Source organism: Varanus komodoensis, unplaced genomic scaffold (genome assembly GCF_004798865.1).
Source record: "Varanus komodoensis strain SLA01 unplaced genomic scaffold, ASM479886v1 scaffold5, whole genome shotgun sequence".
Lineage (NCBI taxonomy): Eukaryota > Metazoa > Chordata > Lepidosauria > Squamata > Varanidae > Varanus > Varanus komodoensis.
Genome location: NW_025336087.1, coordinates 43,748,188 through 43,770,731, shown reverse-complemented (window position 1 = coordinate 43,770,731; position 22,544 = coordinate 43,748,188). Strand labels below are relative to the sequence as shown.

The following is a 22,544-nucleotide window of genomic DNA, read 5'->3' as shown; positions in this document are numbered from 1 at the left end:
CTAATTTCATGGTAGGTATAAACGTGAACACCATTTGGAGATGCACTTGGGACAATTTCATTCATCAGACTCTCCTGCCTATTAAATTGCCCTCCCACTCCAGTCTTGAAGCTGCACAGCCCCCCTGTGCTACTGTTTCTACAGAACAAAAATTTACACTGCAATTATATTTGCATAATTAATTGCACATCTGGTGTAGCATTTAAGCTGCAAGAATTCAGTATTCTGTGGATGGTATGGAGAAGAAGAACAAAGGAAAGTCCAACTTTTTCTTTTTTCCAGAAAAGGGACAGCTGAGTTGGAATGGGAGGCAACGTGGTACAGTAGTATATTTACTGCAAGTTCCACCTTCTCCCTCTTTCCTGTCTCCCACACAGCACTGGAAGGAATCCACTGTTGACACAAACTGCAAAGGCTCACTGTGGGAGTGGGTGCTTAACTCTTTCAATCTGTTAGCAAGAATTTGTCAAACCTGTAGAACTGTCTGTTTGATCTGAATATTTATTTTGGCTTGATTCCAGTCAAAGCTTTTTGGAGTCTGAAGTGCTGTGAGTTTTCTGTAGAGATTGTTGGCAAAAGAATTCTGAAGATCATGATCAAATCAAATATAACTCCTATAGATTATTTTAATTAGTGCTGTTTTGTTTCCCCTTTTAATGAAATGTCTTAGGGGGATGAAGTGGCACACCAATAAATTATCATCATGAAGCATAGGTATGCATTTATGAGCAAAGCTGAGATAATAGCTTACCTTTCTGTATTATAGTTGATTCTAGCATAGTTACATTTATATTGAATTGTGGTTTTCATGAGTGTTTTAATAACTTAAATAGTGCTGCAAATGTTTCCTTCTAATTTCTCAGTGTGCACTTAAATACTTAGGCTATTCCACACAGGTTTTGTTTTGTCATTTGTAGCACTGGTAATGTTTGACATTAGGTAAAATCTCTTTGTCTTAGTTTTGATAGGTTTATATTTAATTTCCTTTGCAAATGATAGCATCTCTTCCTTCAAACATATTTCTGTGAAGTTTGACCATAAGGGGGAGCTAACTTTATCCCAGAAGATATAAAAGATCTAGAAATCCATTCTGGGTGAAAATATAATCGGATACTATTTTCATTGTTAGTCCTGGATAATTTTACTGATGCGAATTGGGTTACATAAGATCCTGATCCCATGCTTAGTTCATGTCAGACTGATGACAAAAGCATGGCTAAAATCTATGGAATGGCTTCCATTTCCTTTAGTTCCAGCCCTGCAACACTAAATGAATCTGTTAGATGAATAGATTAAAAATATTGGGCTGCATCCAGTCCTGCTTAAAAGTATGCATTGACATGAAAGGACTCGTTAGTTACAATTTATTTTCCATTCTGCTGTAAGTAGGACTACCATTGGCTTTAGTCTCTTGATTGATTAAAAAGGATCTGCTGCTAAATCAGGCAATAGAATTTTAGAAAATGCTTTACAAAGGAATGTACAAAAATTATGAGTAGGAAATACCATCTTGAGAGGTGATCTCTTCTCTCCTCTCTCTCCCCTCTCTCTGTCACACACACACGCACACACTCACTCATACTTACATACATAACACATGCATATATGTAAGAGAGAATGCTACCCAGACAAAATGGTGTAGTGCAGTACTTAAGGGTTTTAGGAAGTAGTTAAAGCTTAAGGGAGATCTGGTTTCTAGTCCCCACTCAGCTGTGAAGCCCATTGGGTGAATTTGGGTTAGTCACTGCTTCTCAGCTAAACTTAAATTACACAGGTGTTGTTGGGAGGACAGAAAGGAGAGGAAGAAGGGTTGGATAAAAATGCATTGTGATAATGGTGATACTTTCTAGGATGGTAGATGGTTGCAAGATTTTGCAGAAATAACTAGTTACTCATATACAAATCTAACTGACTTCTAGACTAAAACTCATGGATTTATGTGCAGTGCACATGATCCCTACATTGAGGATTGGGGATGAGAGCACAGTCTAGTATGTAGAAAGGTAAGGTGCATTTTTTCTCTCCAGTGTGTTGATCAGAAAGATCAGAGGTAGGTATCCTGACATGCTTTTTAATCAAGTGACATCCTTACCTGGGACTTGACTTTTCATAAAGTAGAATAGCTTTTATATCTAGCCTCTGTATATTAATTCGTTTTAAAGGATACTTTTTCATCTTTCAACTGCTATAGGATTTTAGAAGGCAATCCATTCAAGTGTTCCTGTGACATTATGTGGATCAAGGTATTCCAAGAGACCCGGAATCCAAAACCTGAACCTCAGGATATTTACTGTATGAATGACTTCAACCAGAGGATTTCTCTGATGGACACGCCTGTCCCAAACTGTGGTAATGCATTTTCATATAGAATAATTGTTGTGTGTATTCAAAGTTGCTGAAAGTTTTGGAGCACAAACCACTAAGCACAATCCCTGTTGAAGCCTTATTAAATTTTATAGGATCTATTATAGAAGAATTCTAGATGGATTACACACTTAATAAAAAACAAGATTCTAGTTTTATTCATGAGTGACATAAATCATATTTCAGGATAGTGAGTGTTAAAAATGTCATGTGTGCAGTCTACTTAAGTTTGATTGAAGTCAATAGAATTTAAGTAGTTTCATTGGGTGCAGAATTTCTACCCAAAACAATTCTATGACTTTTACAGCTTTCTGGATTCATATTTGAGATTCCTTTTTTATAATAGCTTTCAATTTATTTTATTAAATAATAATTATGTATTGTCTGGTGGAGAGTGGATATTACTTGATAAGTTGGTTCAGCTTTCCTTTTTCTTCTCTCTTCTGAGAATAATGACAACTGTTCATTTATGTTACTCTATGACTAGGTTTCATTTAACTGTGACAAATCTTGTGTTAATCCATGATATTCTGTGGCATGTTCCAGGAGTGTTCTCCTCCCATTCTGAATGGTCATTTCCCAGTTGGGAGATGATGTGTGAGAGCCAAGTCCAAATGCTTAGGTTAGTAGTTAAGTTATCTGTGATTTCTTTAACCCATGATTGACCTTTAGGGTCTGGGTTCAGATGTCATGCAGTAAGCCCTGATCATCCCTGTTGGGGGATGAATTTTCAAATATCTATGGACACACCCACCATGTAAAACAGCAAAATGTGCATTAATTAATCCATGATTTGCTGTTACATGTGAACAGCCCCTATAAGTGAATATCTAGTTGCCAACTGAAACAGATAATTTAGGTTGAATGAATTATGGCATTGGCCCCATCCTTACTCTTTTAGATTAAATAAAATTATAAAAATTTTAAATGAGATATCATTCCACTTTTGACAAGTAAATAAGTTGCACTTGATAGTAACAATAAAAAAATGATTTGTCTGAACCAATAAATCAGTACTTATAAGACCTCATTCCTGAGTTTTCACAAGTTTCTGTTGAACTTGAGAGGCAGTTTTTACCATTTCTCCCTCTCGCTTGCTACCTTATGAGATTTCTCCTGAAAATTTGCTCTGGGGGCATTAGGCAGTGCTCCCTGTGTGTGGCAGGGTAGAATGGGTGGATCAGAAAAAACAGCTTTCCCTGGCTTTCACTATCAGGAACTTCAGTCACATCATAAGCCTTTCCATTTGTAGAAAGAATACTTAGGGTTCAAGCCTATGGATTTACTTGCATTGCTTATATAACAATAACTACCATGTATGAACAAAGAAATGGTAGTCTTCTGGGGTTTCTTAAATGGTACTTCTGGTTCCTGCCAGGCTCCAGAGCCCCTCCTGATTTTTATGTTATGGTTTTTGTTTTTTTAGATACTTTGATTTAAAATGTTTTTCAGCTAGGAGTCGGGCTTACTACAAAATGAAGTTCTAGCTTTTCCAAGAATGCTTCTGAGGTGGCAACTTCAACCCAACATGCCCAGACACTCAGAAAAGAGAAAAAGGTGGTGGTGGGGGGTGCAGTTAGGAAGTTTCCTTAGAGCTGAGTGGTGAAATGTAGCAAGAGATGCTTTCGCTGTGCTTTTTTTGTATTTGTGTGGTGTGTATTTTACCAGTGTTTTGAGTATAATAGATCTCTGCTGTGTGTGCTTTCAGTAATTTATTTCTTACCATTTTATATTTGTGGCTTTTTCTTTGTAAGTGCTGCAGCAGCAACACTTGTTGCAAAAATGCAAAATATTTAGCGGGGAAATTTTCTACTGTCAATGGACATGTCTGTGGTCTTTTTTGTATAGAGACAAGCATGTGGTTGGGTGGGGTGTTAATTGCCAAAAGATCAACAAATTGGCCTGCTGCAATTGATCTATGTGATTCAGGGTACATATTAAGCATTTAAGCATCTCTCTAACCAGCATTTAAGCTCAGTGTTTCTAATTTTTGTGCCAGAAAGAAAAACTTTAAAAGCAGGAATAAAGAACTAATTGCTTTAACTGAAAAGCATGAGCATTTAAGCTGCCATCATATGCATACTTACCTGGGAAGAAGTCCCATCCAGCTGTGTGAGATTTACTTTCAAGTAGATCTACTTAGGATTGCTCTGCCAAGTAGTGCAGAGAGCAAAAAGGTTGGCAGGCTTGGACAAGCATTCCCACGGACTACTGACTGCACTGGAGACACTGACTCAGAATCAGAAAGTGAGGAATATTTCAGTGAGATTGTGGAGCATAGGTTAGCTCAAAGTTGTTGTTGTTGTTGTTATTATTATTATTATTATAACATTTCTGGGATGCAGAAGTTCTGGGATGCAAAGTTCTGGGATGCAGCAGTGATTCTCTCAAGGCCAGATGCTTTACTGTGCCAGGTAATTCCTGGGAATAGCGAAGATGTACAGACAGCAGGAGGAACCTTGAGGGATGAGGAATTCTAAGACCAGGCTACTTGCACTTTTCCCTGTGGCAAGGTGTCAGCAGAGGTGAGAGACCAAACTGAATGTGTAGTGTGTGGAGAGAAAGCATGCTTGCCTTCAGAGAGCCCTTTCTGAAAGGTTGGGCTCCAGGTATGTTCATAAGGAGAGTTCCTGAAGTTCAGCAGATTGCTCTGTGCATGCTCAGAGATCCATTCTGGGCGAGTTGTACTTGGAAGCAATAAAGAACATCTCGCAAGGAAAATGGCCTGTGGCTGGTAATTGCCCGAAGGGGGATTCTCAGTTCTTGGGAAATTGTTCTTTATAAGTTCAAAAATAACTATGTGGTCACCAGTTTTTCTTCCTGTCCTGTGGAAATGGACAACTTTTGACCTGGTTTTCTTCTTAGAGTGTTCATCCCAAGAGATATAAAACCCCCTATTCTTTGATGTATTAGGACTTGGCTTGGCTTTTTAAAAGCAACATTGCTGTAACATAGAGGAAAAAACCTCCAGTATTTTATTTAACCCAATAATTAAATTTCTCATCATTGCTTCATTCTGGAGTCCTGTGAACTTGTGAGAGGCTAAGCAGATAGGACGTTTAAAAAAGAGAGAATTAAGGATGTTGGAAGTCAAAGTACTTTGTTCATTTATTTTTACACATGTTTTGCATTTTGTATGGTAATAATTTCCTGCATACAGTATAAGTTCAGCATCGTGTAAAAGACAGTGTGAATGTTGGAAATGCAAGGCCTTGCAGTAGTTGGCTGCTAATAAATTACTTGCTGGGAAATGGAGTGAGACTGTTGTGGTTTTTGGTTAAGGTTATTCATGTTAGCAGCTCAGTCAAGCAAGAAATAAGGATGCTTGCTGGTACTATCCTCTTTTCATGGTTGAAATGGTCAATGACTTGCTTTTGAAATTTAGTTGTTGACGTTGAAATGTACGGTTCAGTATTTATAAGGACAGTATAAAGTATTAGCAAACATAACTAACAAGTGTGGTACACATTTGAGATATTTGTGTCCTAATGACAAAGTATATGTATTCCCTGATTTTCTTTTTCACCTGGCTATATACATATGATCTCTATGAAAGACCTATGAACTGGACAGTTGTGTTACAAATCTTTATTTTAATATTTGTAGGAAAATTACCACTTTGGAGCACATTTCTAAGCAGTACATACATAAACTAACCTCATTTGATGAATCATCATTCAGAACATAAAGCTAGTGATTTTGGTGGGCAGCTTTTTAGCTAATGAAAAAATGTTCATGATAGACACAGGAAAAAGTTAGGGTTCACATGATTGGGAAAGGAAAAGAACTGCACAGGTTAAATCTGGTTCTTTTTTCAGTCTGTAAAAAATTATGCATGTAAAAAAAATTGGTCTTGAAATTTTACAAATTGGAATTCGACCAAATTGCATTTAATTTTTTTTCACTAGAGCAGTGCTTTGCAACCACTGGTTCACAGACTGGTGCCAGTTTGCCAGGGGCTTCCTACCAGTTGGGGGGCACTTGCCACTCACCGCAGATGGCATGGGGGCTGGCTGTGCTCCAGCACCTCTTCCTCAGTTGGCATCACATTCATGGCGGGGGACAGGGTGTGCTGGTGCCACTGGGAAGGCCAGGGAGGGGAGAGACAGCTTTTTGTTTCTGCCTCAGCAGTCTTGAAGGTGGTTTTCCTGTTTTTGCTGATCCCCATCTGTGGAAAGGTTGAAAACCGCTGCACTAGAGGATCTTGCTATGAGAGAGTGGCCTGCTGGCCACCCCCTTTCACAAGCAAAGATCTGTTCATGGGTTTGACAGTTTGTCTTTTGAGAACTGTCAGGGAAAGCAAAGCTACAATTTAACCTATTGTTTTCTCGGTGTTCCTGTGCTTTGACAGGAGATCACTGCCCAGGATACTGATGGAGCAAGACTTTCCATTTTGAACCCCCATAAGTATGTAGATGTATGCTTATGAAAGTTCTTCTTTTAAGAAAATCAGTTTGCACAAATTCTAGACAAGAACACAGAACATCTGTTTAAACATTGGCTCTTTCATATTATCAGTTGGGTGATGTGTTATGCTGAAAGGTATTTTTGAAGTGATTCATAAAGAAGTTCTGGGAAAGCTATATTTATTGCAGTCTCTACCAATACTTAGAGTCTGATTCGGGTCTAATTTGTGTGGCTGAATATTTCAAAGCTGTATGCAAAGATAAAGGGATTTAATATAGCAATAAACTTTTGGTGGGCTTCTGGTTGTATTAATAGAATGGATGCAAGGCTGCCCAAAAATTCTACCAGGATGATTGGTGGGTTTGAGGATCATTTTGGTGGTGCAGTTCTTCTCCCAAAGTTTGAGAGACGTTGGTGTTGTTTGGGTGAGACGAAGGAAAAAAAAAGGCATTAAGCTGCTACATGTTAAAAAATATTTTTAAAGAAGGTTTCTGGTGAACATTTCTGTGTAGCGTGGTTCTGAGCAGTGTTGTATGAGGAAAAGATGTTTATTACCAGGCTGTAGCAGGCTATTTGAATAATGCTACATCATCAGATACTCATTTTTCAAGTGCCATTGCTAAAAAGATTTTTAATGCAACTAGCATCTGCTGTTAAATGCAGTGGCCAGCCAATGTTGAATATTAAAAAGAGGAAAAAAGGAACACTTAACCACTGCATTAAATTGTAAGTGCCACCTCCGCCCACCCCTTAAAGTGTTGTGACCTTCACAGCAAGTCAGGAAGGGCTGCAGAAACTCTTAACTCACTTTCACTGCAAGAGGGAAGGCCACTATAGGTGGGGGAGGGGGTCTCAAACTAATAATACTCTTATTACTGAAAAATAATCTGCAATATAATACCCTTAACAATACTCTAGATATCTGAGGAAAGCATATCATAGGGCAGTCCATTCAAGTGTTCCTTTGGCATTATGTGGATCAAGGTATTGCAAGAGATCAAGAGTCCAAAACCCAATATTTACTGTATTAATGGCTTCAGTCAGAAGATATATCTGATGGTCATGCAAGTGCCAAACTGTGGTAATGCATTTAATATAGTACCTGAAGAGCTCTTTATGTCAAAGCAGCTTGCTTACCTCATCGATAAAGCAGACTCAATAAACTTGGATCCTGCCTTTCTGTATATGGAGAAATATTGATGTGCCTCAGAATTCTTACTTCCAAGAATATTTGGGTCTCCACAACATCTCTTTCTTTTGTCACAGTTTAGTGCTGGGTTTACCTTTCACTTCAAGCCCAAATGATTCACATTTGTGGGGAGGAGGTTCCATTTGAAGAGTTGCTTTCCTCTATTCCATGTCCTTCCAGGCCAGAGATCAGTGCTTTTTGGACTTGTTCCATGCAGAAAATTAATGTCCAGTGTAGCCTTCACCAACCCCACCCACAGGAGTTAGTGGGTACAGAAGAAGGGAATAGTGTGCAGACAGTTCTTTTGTGAGGATGAAATCAAACTAGACTGGGCAATCTTCAGAAGGCTTCAGGGGCCTTTGCACTTTGCTGAAGCAACAACTCTCATTTCTGTAGGTGAGAGTGTGCCAACCAGCTTTCTTATAGTGCAGTGTTCAAGGTCCTGACAGACTCTGCCATGTCTAAGCTTGTCTGTGGTGTACCTGAATGATACTCCTAATGTGACATTGCTCTATCTGCTTCTGACCTTGATTTCCACTTTACTTGCTGTTACATTGTCTTCCCAGGAGGTGCCAGTGTTGCAGTCTACTTCCTCTTTGATCTTAAAGCCTGGCCAGAATGCAGCACTGTGTCTGTGAGAGAGACAGAGAAAGGAATGTAGCTACTGCAGGGTGATCTCTGGGGAAAAAGGCTTAAGCGAGCTGCATGGTTAGGACAAGCTGGAAGGAGGGACAGATAGGAAAGGGGGAAAGGGATAGGAAAAAGAGATGGGATAGCAAAGAAAGAAGAGTACTGTGGAAGTCTGCTATGTTACAAACTGCACTCACCTCTAGATTTTTTTTTCTCATGAATCAATTGTTCTTGATAGGAAAATGGTTCCCCACCACTGGTTTAGCTGTTGCTATATATGAAATGTGTGTTTTAGGTTGTGGTGGGTAGACACCTATTTCAGTTTTTTAGGGTTTTTTCCGCCATATGTATATATCCGTGATCAAGCGCTGCATGAAGAATAATCCTTTAAATGTATCTTCACAACAATAGGGCTTAAAGTATACATCTGATAACTTATACCTACTGGACAAAGCATTTTTCTTTATTAATGTACATTATTTGAAGAAGCAACTGGAAATAGATGGTTGAGCAACTGTAACTGATTTGTAACAGCATGGAAGAGGTTTATTGGAAGAAGTCTGAGGAGGAAGCATAAGTTTCCAGCCTACACTAAATTCACTGGACATAAGAACAACAGCACTGGACCAGATCTGTATAATTCATTCAGCCAAGATTGATGTCTCAAGGAAGTTCTGTTAGATTTTTGACCTTCATTCTCTATGGAAGAAGGCAAATGTAATCTGTGCAATTTTAGTGTCAGAGTTTTCCCCTAGCTCCAGAATCAAGAGGAAAAAAAATCTGTTAACAAGTTCCCCACATAAAGAGTTATCATGCAGAAAAGGAGGAACAAATAGAACACTCTTGCTGGCCCTGGCCCTTCAGTGAGTGCAGTTCCATATGGAAAGCTGCAAAAAGGGACTTTCGGTGACTAGCTGAAAATGTATAGGTGCTCTGCACAGGTGGGGTCATCCAGGGGCCTGACTGAACAGAGTACCTGTGTGTGATCAGCTGTTCATGTCTAGCCAGGTACTCTTTTGCAGATGTTGAAAGAGGGGTGTGTGTGTCATTGTGGTTTGGCCCAGCACCACAGTCCCCCTTCCCTCTGCCCATTCACTCTATATGTGAATGGAGCTACTGCAAAAAGTTGTTCCTATTCACATTGTTCCATGTAATCAAAACTATACATCTCACCAATATCCATGATTTCTTAAATCTCTTTTTGCTAATAGTTGTATTTACAGTGACAGAAAGTACAAAATATGACCTGTAGTTCATTCTTAAATTGGAGATGGAGAACTACCCATCAACTTTGTGGAATAGACAGTGGTTCTGCGAGTTCTTCCTTTAGCTTCTTTATGACTCTACGATGGAGTTCACTGGGCCCTGGAGATTCAAACTCAAACTCATGTAGCCCAACTAGATGATCCTTGACTATTTGCCTGTCAATCTTGAGCTGCCATCTTGCACCTTTTTCTTGTCAAAGAAGGTTGTAGATCTTCTGGGGGAAGACTGAGACAAAGTAGGTATCGAGCACTTCAGCCTTTTCTTTGTCATCTGTTATCATTTTATTATCCACATTGAGTAGTTGAACTTCTTTTTCTTTGTTCTGTTTTTTGCATTGGCTGCATCTGAAGAAGGCTTTTTGTTGCTTATAGCATCCCTTGCTAGCCAGAGTTCATTCCTAGCTTTAGCCTTGCTGATACCATCCCTGCAATTCCACACTATCTGTCTATATATCTTCCTTTGTAGCCTGGCCTTCCTTCTACTTCCTATACATTTGAGCTGCACAAAGAGCCCATTTATGGGCTATTGTAGTGGAATACAAATTGAAATAATAAATAATAAATACATAAATAAATAAATGTTCTGTTTTCAGCTTATCTCTTAGCTTTTTGTGAAGCCACATGGGCTTCCTCTATTGTTTTCTACACTTTCTCCTTGTTGGAATTGTATTGTAAACTTTGCTTACTTTATGTTGACTCTAATATCAAAGTGTATTGTTAGGAAAATTGGAATGCTGATTCCCTGCTCCTCCTCTTAACAAGAGACCACTGTAAACATTCTTCTAATCTCTCTACCTCCATTTTTAAGAGCGGAGTTATAAAGATTACATAGTGTCCTGTGCAGTTTTAAATAGGCATAGAATAAGATGCAGTTAACCAACAGCTTGAAGAACACAGGTTACCCTGATTTCCAAGGTAAAAGTTTGCACTCTTTCCTTTTGAGTGTGTGAAAGAAACTCACATCTTTCATGTGCTCATAAGTATAACTTCCACCCTTTGCACCTCTAACATATGTTCATTAGATTCTGTATATAGGTATATAGAATCATATTCTGTATATGCAGTTTCAAATGAAACTAATTTCTGAACTGCATATACAGAATGCATGTAGCCATGAGAATATGCACAAAGTCAGTTACGACATGGATGAGAGTTTCAGATAAGAGTTTAAGGATGATTTGAGGAAGGTCAGTCTGCTACTGAAACATTGTTTGCATAAATACCTGAACAGAAAAACAAATTTATGAGTAATAAAATATATATGTCAAACTTCCATACATCAGATTTATTCTTTCCAAGCTGAATTATTTCGTCTGACTGTTAGACTCTTCCAACAAGATTATTAACTAGATGTGAGATAAAGATTTCAAGGACCTTAATGACGGTCAGATGGTGTTTTGCCGCAAGTGGAAGGGGGGAGCTTGAAATGTTTCATAATAAAATGCCTATTATTTATTTTTTAAAGTGAACCTTTAAAGTGCATATCGAAGGCATTGGTCTGCTACAATGATGTATTTAAATTTCAGATAATTTGCATCCATAAGAAGCTTGTGTTTTCTGTGTCTGTGGAATGCTTAAGTGGAACGTTTTGTCAGTTTGCTCAAATCTCTTATTCATAATGTACACTGAGAACACGGGACTGAATGAGAAGCACTTTCATCAAGGTCCACTGAATTTAGCAGTAGTCCTTATTGCAAGAATGAAGTAGCTTTACTGAGATTTTGTGGTGCAAAAGCCAGTAGTTTGTCTGCAGGCATTTAGCCAGTTCCTTGATAAATTCTAAAATCCAGCAATGAATTTTGGATGACAGTCTTAATCCAAGGACTTGATTCAGTGGTATGGCTTGTTATATGTAGATATGGCAGATATATTATGGAGCATTACAGTTCTTCAAAGTATTTATTTTAGGAAATGTAGTGCTTTAGAAAAACATTCCAAGTTATCTGAATTCATAGTTGCTTTCCTACTCAACTCTTTATGTCTTCCAAATGCTGCACTACTAGGATTCTGCAGCCTGTGGGACAAAGATAGTACAGAACAATCTAAGTGTTTTCCTTGCCTTGGATGTCCCTGCCACAGGAAGCTGGGTGGGCCCCTACTCTGTTGTCCTTTTGCCAGAAAGCAAAGCTGTTTTTATTCAGGCAAGCGTTTGGCTTATTGACCAGTCTGTTGCTGAAGGATGGTGCAATTGTTTGAAAACTGTTTTTTCTTTAATTGTGTGCTTTTTGTTAGTATTCAAGTTATCTTTTAATCGACATTTTGTTTTTAATCTGTACTTTATTGCTAGCCACCTTGGACAACTTTCTTTATCATAAAGTTGGAATAAAAATTAAATGACGAATATATGACCATCGGCCTAGTCTCAGAACCAGCTCTGTATCCAAAGTACTTGTCTCTTCATTGATTGTACTTTTACAGTTGTAGTCATCTACAGCCACTGTAACCCTCTCCATATTTTCCCCATTTGTGGTCATCTGAGATCCTCTGTAGCTTTTGTTCCAATTTTTGGATTGTCTTATCCTAGTGGATGCCCTCAAAGCTACACCAACACTCTACTAAATTTTATCTAGATGAGTATTAATTAAATGAAGGCATTGCAGTTTTTCTTGCTTTTCACTAGGTGGCAAAGTCCAACAGACATCTAGCAGGACTGCATTAATTACATCTCAACCCCAAACCCACAAGAGGCCATGTCGCACAACTGCCCAACAAAAAATAGATTCTTCAGTAGCTGAACAGAGGATCAGAATTAAAAATCTGTACCAGAGGTGTTTTTAGATTGCTCATTCCCTATTTACTTACTACGGATGTTAAATCTGACTGTTGTATTTTTTTAACAGGTCAAGGTGACTAGCATGAACATTTAAGGCATGCACACAAAAGGATGCTAAAAAAGATAAGCACAGTTATCCTTCTGTAACAGGGAGGAATCATTTCATTTGCAGAAGGAAATAGGGAGGGTCTAATAGATGCTCTCTTCTGGAGGAGGGACTAGAGGGACAGATTTTATTTTCTGGGGCTCCAAGGTCACTGCAGACGGTGACTACAGCTAAGTAATTAAAAGATGCTTGCTCGTTGAGAGGAAAGCTATGGCAAATCTAGACAGCTTACTAAAATGCAGAGATACCACTCTGCCCCCAAAATTCGTATAGTCGAGGCTATGGTTTTCCCAGTTGCAATAAGGCTGAAAGCTGGACCATAAGGAAGGCTGAGTGCCGAAGAATTGAGGCCCTTGAATTGTGGTGCTGGACAAGACTCCTGCGAGTCCCTTGGACTGCAAGAAGATCAAACCAGTCAGTCTTCGAGGAGATCAACCCTGGCTGCTCTTTAAAAGGCCAGATACTGAAGATGAAACTTAGATACTTTGGCCTCCTAATGAGAAGGAAGAACTCATTGGAGAAGAGCCTAATGCTGGGAACAATAGATGGCAAAAGAAGAAGGGGACGGCAGAGGATGAGGTGGCTAGACGCAGTCACTGAAGCAGTTGGTGTGAGCTTAAGTGGACTCCAGGGGATGGTGGAGGACAGGAAGGCCTGGAGGAATGTTGTCAATGGGGTCGCGATGGGTCGGACACGACTTCACAACTAACAACAACAACCTCTTTTAATGCTAATCTTTGCAAAACCCTGTACAATTCATACAAGAGGAACAGCCTGGTTATAAGTAGGAAGGGACAGTGTAATGTCTATATTTAATTGCAAATGAACATGGCTTAATGGTCAGATAAAGCAGAGACATCATCCTGCCGACAAAAGTGCGTATAGTCAAGGCTATGGTTTTCCCAGTTGCAATGTATGGCTGTGAAAGCTGGACCATAAGGAAGGCTGAGCGCCAAAGGATTGAGGCCTTTGAATTGTGGTGCTGGAGGAGACTCCTGCTAGTCCTTTGGACTGCAAGGTGATCAAACCCTGACTGCTCTTTAGAAGGCCAGATAGTGAAGATGAAACTCAAATACTTTGGCCTCCTAATGAGAAGGAAGGACTCCCTGGAGAAGAGCCTAATGCTGGGAACAATAGATGGCAAAAGAAGAAGGGGACGGCAGAGGATGAGGTGGCTAGATGGAGTCACTGAAGCAGTTGGTGTGAGCTTAGGTGGACTCCGGGGGATGATGGAGGACAGGAAGGCCTGAAGGAATGTTGTCCATGGGGTCGTGATAGGTCGGATGTGACATTGCAACTAGCAACAGCAACAACAACAGCCCTTAGCACTACTTTACACTCTTCTGGAAGGTCTTTCAACTCCCTACCCAAGATCAGACTGGAGGGAGGGGGTTAAGGAGCTGCAGTAGGGAGGGCTAACTTGTAAAAAAATCACTTCTTGCCCCAGGAGATCATCCAGTTTATGGTATTCTGTTCTGCAGAACTATGGCTCCAAGCCAGTGTAAATACAAACAAACAAGCAGCAGATAAATGTGCAGAAACAAGGGGCTGTATCCAAAGGAAGAACTCCCGAAAATACCAGGCAAGTTAGCAAAACCAGAGTACCATCAAAGAAGGTTGTCTCAGATGGGGTGGAATATGTAAGAAGATATTCAAGAAATAGGGGTGGGATATACAAGAGCCTCTTTTTGACTGGAGAATAATTATTTTAATAGGTTGCTTTTGAATATTGTAAATAGAATGCAGACTTGCAATTTGAAGCTTTTACTTCACATCACTTGCAGATGGAATGCAGATTTTATTTGAAGTACATGTCACTCCAGAAAGGAGCCTAGGTTCTGAAATCTCTCTTGGAATCCAATAGGGCAATGAGAGTCAAATCGTTTTCAGAATTGGTGTTGGAGGTGATTTCCTGCATCAAATATCTTATTACTTCTGCCTGTTTACAATTCAGTGTAATTAATATCTAAATGTTCCATGGCTTTGGGTTGGTTTCCTGCCTTGTTGTGCTGAGGTTTGAATTAATAAGCAAAACCTGAGGGGCACTTGTGTTGACAGATGGCCATATCCGGAGGTACACTCTTCTTTCAATAGCTCATCTACAGTTTTGCAAGCTGACCAAAATACAGAAAAAAAATAAAGTTTTGTAGTGTTGTACAAGCTTAGTAAAGAGCTCATTTTGAAATCTTGGTAGCCAAGCAAATAAGCTACACAGTGATTTAGCCTTTTTTTTTTCTATTATGTGTCCCTTCATTTCTATTTAAATTTCTGTGAAATTTCAAGTTTTCACTAAATTTCTTTGACCAAACTATTTATATGGTACAAGTGGGGCCTGCAAAAAGACATTGCAAGGTGGAATTCACTTACTCACTGGTGCAGTAAAGGAACTATGCCTTTCCCCGGGATTCTGCATTTTTTTCTTTCCCTGCCGGTGTTTTGTTTTTTGCTGCAGCAGTCTGTCGGCATTCTGTGACCAACACTCAATGTTTGGGGAAGTTTTATTTGTTAAGATGTTCCTAATGCTTTGTTGTACTTCTGCAAAGGTTGAGTTTCCTCCAAGCCTGCTGATAACTCCCTCTTACGTTGTTTTGGCTATATGAGCCAGTGGCATTCACATCTGAAGGTAATATAGAGGAAATGACTATTAATTCAGATCACTTTAATTCATGAAACATTTAGCTTTACATCATCATCATTTATTCATTATTTCATTTGTGTAGTGCCTAATAGCTGAATGGTTCAAAACAATTCAAAAACCCAATATCATGCAACACAGCTTTATAAACTGCAACATTATACAGCGTTGCTTGAAACAGTATAGAATGTAAATTCGCAACATTTAAAACAACAGAAGCATTTTTCAGTCAACAATACCAATGCATAGACGTATTTAAGACAGCAGATAGAAATACTCCAGCACATGCTGTTAAATGCTTGGGAGTAGAGGACCATCTTAACCTGCATTAACAAGATGACAGGCCTCAGTGGAGAGTTCATTCCAATTTCTGGGGGCAGGGCACTCTTGAAAAGACTACTTCCTTTGTTACCTCCCTCACTCAGGAAAGCCTCTAACTGCTGATTGTAGTGTCTGGTGGGATCATGTTGGGATTCCAACATGAGGATGAAACAGGCATTGCTTCCATGAAAATGGAACAGCCAAACCCTGCTTAATAGATTAAAACCAGCAGCTTTAATCAAACTTGGATTGCTCAAATTTGTCTAAACTTACTGCCCCTGTCTTGCTTTTGTTAGAGAGATTACTGGCTGTATAGCAAGTGGAAACCCTCTGAATAGCTAGGTAATAGCAGAACTGCCCAGGAATGTTATACCCATTAGAGGGGACTTGCAGAAATGTGTATGGGACTGGATAGCATATCTTTCCCTCTCCCAGGTCAGGATTATGTAATCTAGATACATAATCTAATTTTATGTTGCAAAAGAGTTGAAGAGTTCAAGTTCCAGGGGAGGAGGAGGACTGCAAGCAAATCAGAGACAGGGAGACAGCAAGTTTTGAGCACTGTTAGTTACAGATGCAGAGGTAATTCTCTGATTCAAACTGCAAGGTGATGATCCCCACTTTTTTAACATTTCCAGGTGTTAATTTTAGGTTGTGAAAACCTTGGATTTCAACAGATTGGAAGAGCTATGGTTACATCTCCTGGACTTGCTTCTTTTTTCTTTTTAAATTAAAGAATTTGCTAAAAGTCTTGTCTCTTCTAAAGTTTCATGACAGTGGACAAGAGTATGTTTCTGCTTTTTGTAAAATCAAGTGTTCATTTGTACAACACTTAACTCTAAAGCTTCCTCATTGGTACAGTTTGGTCAGTACTTTGAATGGAAGCCTTCAGCTAATGAGTAACAGGATGGAAGGATGGGTAGCATTATCTTTTGTTAGCTTGTTTGACACATTATTAATATACAGTAATTTTATGGGTGCATCTTTTGATTGTCTTTGCATGTGGTTATTTTGGCTACATGCAAAATGTGGCCAATACATTTAACATTTTTACTTCACTGTTTCTTAGGAAACAATAATGCACTTTGCTTAGCAAAGTGGCAAGGGTGGTATCAAGTCTAGAAGTTAACATTTGCACTATTTTTATTGTTGTAGAAAGAGAAAACAAGTTGTCTGAGCTACTATAAGCCACATATTTGACATTCAAAAAAGTTACCAGCAAAATCCCATTTGGCTTCCCTCTTGAAAATAAAATTTTAATTAGAAACAACAAAGAGTCATGATGTACACAATGCCACAGATAGGTTCAGTGTAAATAATCCTTAGTTTATAATCAAGTGTGACCCATAATTTAAAACCAACAGTACCTCGTGGGGTTTGATATGAGGTAATATTCTGTAGTGCATTCTACAAGCTCCTGGAAGTCTCTTATGTATTGAAATGTTGATTTGGCAAAATTGATGGGAAGCTTTTACCATGGGATCCTAGAATTTGCAGTGGAGTGGCTTTGATCTCCGCTGATTACATTTCATGGCACATCCAATAAAGATGTGCCTGTGAATTAGAAATTGTCAAAGATAGACTATAGTAAGATGGGAAAGGCTGCATTAAATATAAGTTCAGAAAACAATAAACACTTAAAAAGAGGTAAGTTCTGCATTGCTATTAAATATGACTCTTTTTCTATTTCTCTTTTCCCTTTAATGTCCTTCCTTGAAATGTATTTAAAGCTATCTGTGGGTTGTATCCAATATTAGTCTTACTAAAATTCCATACACTTCAGTGAGCTACTCTAAGTAGAACTACCATTGAATGCAGCCCAGTAGTTTCAGTGTTGGCGTTTTTCAGTTCAAGTAAAATATTCCACATAAAATTCACTGTAAAGAGAAGATAAATATTTTATTTTAAAGATTTATTTTAATTATGTATTAGATGTTTTATTTTAATGATAAATTGGGTCAAGACAGCTATTATATAAAAAAATCTTTGCTGATATATTTATATGGTTCTGGTATGCATTTTCATTTTTACCACTAGTGGTGAGAGCAAAAATTCTCTGCCAAAATATATCAAATAATTTATGACAGCTGATATGCATATACTGTATCTGTGGAATTTGTGGCAAATACAGCACTTCCTTGTTTCATAGGCTTGCCTTCAGTTAGGCTGAACCCACAAAACCTCACTGTTGTTGAAGGAAGAAGTGTTACGTTGTACTGCGAAGCTACAGGATCTCCAGCACCAAGTATAGCTTGGGTTCTCAGTAATATTGTTTCAAAACATGAGGTAAGAATATTATATTAAAATATGTGGATCTGCCAAGGCAGTGCTTAAGTTTTGAAGAACTATGTATAGTTAATTTTCTTTGTTGCCTTCCTTTCTGCAAAAACCTACTTATAACCCAGGGTAGAACAGCACAGTATGTACTTTTCCAGGAGTAGAGAGATTTGTGAGTTTTACATGCAGAACTACGGTGAATACACACTTAAAGAGGCTTCACATAAGTTCACATAGGTGACTTTTCCTACTTCCCAAGTCCGAGTTCTGCTTGATGTGAAAAGTGCCAGTTGTAACACAATGCAAACCTCATAGGGTAATGCTGGGAATCTGCAGAAGGTCAAATTTCCTATAGCTCCAAGGACTAAATCAGAAATTCCAGAAAACAGCTTTCCAGCCCTGGCACTTAGTGACTGTCCAACATCCATAGCAAGGGTGGCCAAGCAGAGGCTCGGGAACTGCTTATGACTCTGAGTTTATTTTACGGCTTGTGGCTTGGTGCCCACTTGCCTTTCGCTGCCACCCATGGGCACCCTCTTGCTGCTACAAACATCTGACATTTACCACATGTGGCACATGTATGGCCACCCCGATCTGTAGTAAAACTATTACAATCTGAAGCCTAAACTGGAGACAGTGGAAGATACCACTCAAGTTTAGTGAGGCTTAGAAAGCTCTTTCCCTTATAATCCCTCAAATGACTCAAAAGGTATCTTCATCTTTATGTCATGTGCTACTACCAGGTAGACATCATGATACGAGGTCAGACAGGATGAAATCCCTAGGACATAAAAGTGCCAGACTATCCAAAATGTGGGCTTTCGTTCCTTTCTGCACTGATGGTCCTAGACGGCTCCCTCTCCCTCCATAGCAGGCACAAATATGTTTCAACAGGCAGAATCTGCAGCTTCTCAGATAAATATTTCTTTTCTTCAAGATCTGATCATTCTTTACATCATATTTTAAATGCATTTATTTGATAGGAACATTGGCAAAAATATTAGGATGTGTCGATGGTTGTCATTTAATGTCTTTGCTTAAAGGTCATATCAGATGCAATGAAGTTCACTGCTTTTGATGAGTAAGTGTGGTTACTAGTCTCATGTTACCAGGGTCCAGATAAAACAGAACAGCAGGATTTAAGATCACCAGCCAAAATCTTCATGCGCTGCTGTTAACTCTTAATCATAACAGTGACTAATAATAATATACCTATAATTCAGTGAGAATTCGCTTTGAACTTTTACTCACCTGAACCTTTTACTCACCTAACCTGAAACTTAAAAACATGTTAGGATACTAACCTAACCAAAGTATTGCTGTTGTTCTTTAAGTGAGAGCTAGGCTTCTGTATATAAAAGCACAGACAACTATTTAGGTGAGGTACAAATACTACTTGATCCATCTTCCCCTCCTGTTGGTATCCTGATTGATTTACCATGCATTCATATTGATTAGGACAAGATAAAGAGTACCATATTGTCTTCATATATAGTCTTTAAATGTATTTCTGTAGACTGCATTTCCCTTTATGTCTATGTGGGTGTTTTTTCAATCAGTTTGTGTGTCTGGAATTATGATTTCATAGCCTTAGTAAGTGTAAGGGAAGTACTACTGTCCTAAAAGAAGAAACTGAATGGTAGGATTTTGTACTGACTGGAGCTTTTTCTTATAATCCCCAGGTGTTTTAAGCTACTTATAATTCATATGCATACTTTTCTATAATATTCTAACTACAGAAGATTTTTATTTTGTTTTTGGACAGCAAACCCTTCAGAGTAGTGCCTTTCTGCTTAATCTTCATGTATTAATTTTAAGACATATTTAAAACAGAATAGTTTGATACTTATTGATACTTACTGAGGTACTTAATCACTGAAAGACAGCCCTAAAATTACTTGCAAGATATATTTCTTAAATTTATACCCAGGCTCCAAAATCACTTTCATGATTTTTAAAAAATGTTATGTATTTTCAAACAGCAGGTTTTTTTTTTTACTAGCCAAATCTCTGCCTTTACTTCCAATTCTTCCCCCTACCATTTTTTGGCAAGTGCAGAGGGTTGGTATGACGATAAGAACCCCCCCTCAAACTTTTCCCAGATTCTTTCTCAAGCTTTCAGGCAAACACTGAAGAGAAGTCTTTCCTATAGTGTACATGAGGTTTTAAAAAGCAGAATAACTGCTGCTACTTTTCTTTTGTTAAAAAATTCTTTGAGACAAATCCTCTGCTCTTCCAAGCCCTCTGAAAGCTAGAAGGCTTAACAAAGGTGGGGGGACTTACCTGGCTTGGAGGAAACCTTACAGAAGAAAGAAGAGGTTGCATGCTCCTTCACCAAAGTTTCCAGCAATACATTTACCCTGCTTGCTCCAAAGTGTTTGCAGATGAGAGAAGACCCCTACCCTCCCTTGAGGCCTGAAGAGAGGGGCAGGATTTTGTTACACTTCCATAGAGAGCTGTATATATCTGCTTTTATCTAATGGCTGTAATAAGGACAGCATGGTATAAACTTGTCATTAATCTTCCCTTTCAGAGGGCAAAAGGATACCTGTCCCTAGCAAATAGGTGAACAACAGTGTTGATAGTTAGGAAAATGAGCTGAAAGCCTAAATAGATTTATGATAGGAGGATTTCAAAAGTGTGAGTAGAAAAAAAAGGAGTAGTAACTTGGTAGACAAATTCAGGAAGGTAAGCTCAGTGCTTAGTGACTAATCAGCAAAGGTATACAGTTAAGAGCGCTGATCCTGCATCAAGTGCATTTGAGCCCACTTAAAAATTGTTGGCTGCAGAGATGTGTGCGCAATGTCAAAAGTCATCTCTTGCTGGTTTCGTATGTAAGGTAAAGTTTTAAGAGGTGTGAATAAAAATTAGAGCCTACCTAGATGTGCTGTTTTAAGGGCTTCAAGATACTACTTTTCTCTAAAAATGGTAGCAACATGCTGTACCAAATTAGGAGTTGCTTGAAGGGACAAGACTCTTTGCTCCAGCTTCTTCTCAGAAGACTTATGTCCTGTCTTGTTTGGTATTCTCATTCCAAACAGCTGTTGGAGTTCCTAATTCTATTTTTTCAAACAGCAATGAAATCTGGACTGTCGTTTTTAACTTTGGATCTCAAAGTTCCCAAGTGTGTGAGAATGGGAAGATGATGATGCTAGGAAAGGTGTAATGTAAAATTCGGGTTCTAAGGTGCCAGCCCTAACTATAGAAGTCCATAATAGTAGGATACCAACAGTTGAGAAAAAGGAGGATGGCAGTTTTTGCCTCCAAAGGGGAAAAGGGGGCATTGGCAAAATCCTGTGAAAGACTGGGTATTTTTGGTTCTCATTGCTTTGAATATTCCTGGAAGAATCAGGACAGAGAAGTCTGTGTTACCCAGCAGTTTGGAATGTTCCATGTTGGTGATGCAAGCAATACTGGGATTTGTAAGATGGAAGGATTGCCTTTTTCTTGAAGGGGCAGGTTTTTATCTGTTTGAACATTCCACAGAGCAAATGTTTTACAATTACGGGATTGTCTTAGCTCAAGCAACCAAGTGGCATGGGCCCAAAAGTAGATTAAATGGAATCAACCAGCATTGGAAGTATAAGATTCTGAGAATAATTGAGTATGAAAGCAATTTCCAACCACCACCTCTTTGTCCCACCAAACCTCTATTATCCTGTCCTGTAGAGAGCAATAATATCAGAATGCTCATGAAATGAAGGAAGCGGGATGTGAACAGCATATGGACATTGTCTTCAGCAAAAGAAGGGTCATGGTTGGTTGGCTGATAGGTCCCCAGTTCCTTTTCTTCTATGTCTCCTGTGGGAATGCTATCTGGTAAAAATGGAACATGTAGACAGATACAAAACTGTAAACTTACAAACTGAACATTGTTGATGTTTAACGGATGTTTTATAAATGTCTATGATTAAATTAGTTTCTTAGCATTAGCAATATGCAGATGACTGTACTAGGAGACTCATAGAAGCGCTGCTAACCTGTTTATTTCTTCGGTTTTTTTCCCCTTCCAGAGTGATACAAATAAGAACCCAGCTTCTCTAACCATAAAGAATGCTTCATCAAATGACAGTGGTGCGCAGATTTATTGTGTAGCAGAAAACAGTGTGGGCGAAGACCAAGATTCTGTTGACCTCACGGTGTTCTGTATGTAAATAACTTTATGCAAAATTTTAGGTGCAAAATTTATAATCATAATCAAATGGCATCAACAGAGAACTACAGTTTTAAAATGTCTTTCAAGCCTACTTCAAAAAGCTATATAATTTACTAAAACAAACAAACAAAAAATATCCTTGAGAACCCTGAACCAGTAACTGTACAATACTTTAGTTAGGACCAACCAAAATGCTACCAAAGTGTGCACTTGTTTTATTTCTCCTAGACAAGAAAAGCAAATCAGGTCTGGATTTCAATGCAATGGGCAGTATTCCAATCGTGCTGCTACACTCCCATCATTGCTGTTGCATACTTGCAAGGAGTGGATCAGCACTGAGTATAAATCTAGGTTTCTGAATTGTCATTAAATATATATAGGTGTAGTTATCACTTCCTCTCAATAAGGTTTCCTGTGTTTA

The 22,544-nt window shown here is 38.7% G+C and overlaps 1 protein-coding gene across 3 annotated transcripts in view; it reads left to right on the top strand.

Moving 5' to 3' along the window:
- NTRK2 (neurotrophic receptor tyrosine kinase 2) overlaps nt 1–22,544 on the top strand; it is a 189,291-nt gene that overhangs the window by 32,487 nt on the left and 134,260 nt on the right. For all 3 annotated transcript variants that reach the window (XM_044446649.1, XM_044446651.1, XM_044446652.1), the window contains exons 5-7: nt 2,192–2,349; nt 17,840–17,976; nt 21,981–22,113. In XM_044446649.1, coding sequence (XP_044302584.1) covers nt 2,192–2,349; nt 17,840–17,976; nt 21,981–22,113 — 428 coding nt within the window. The remainder of the gene's footprint in view (nt 1–2,191; nt 2,350–17,839; nt 17,977–21,980; nt 22,114–22,544) is intronic.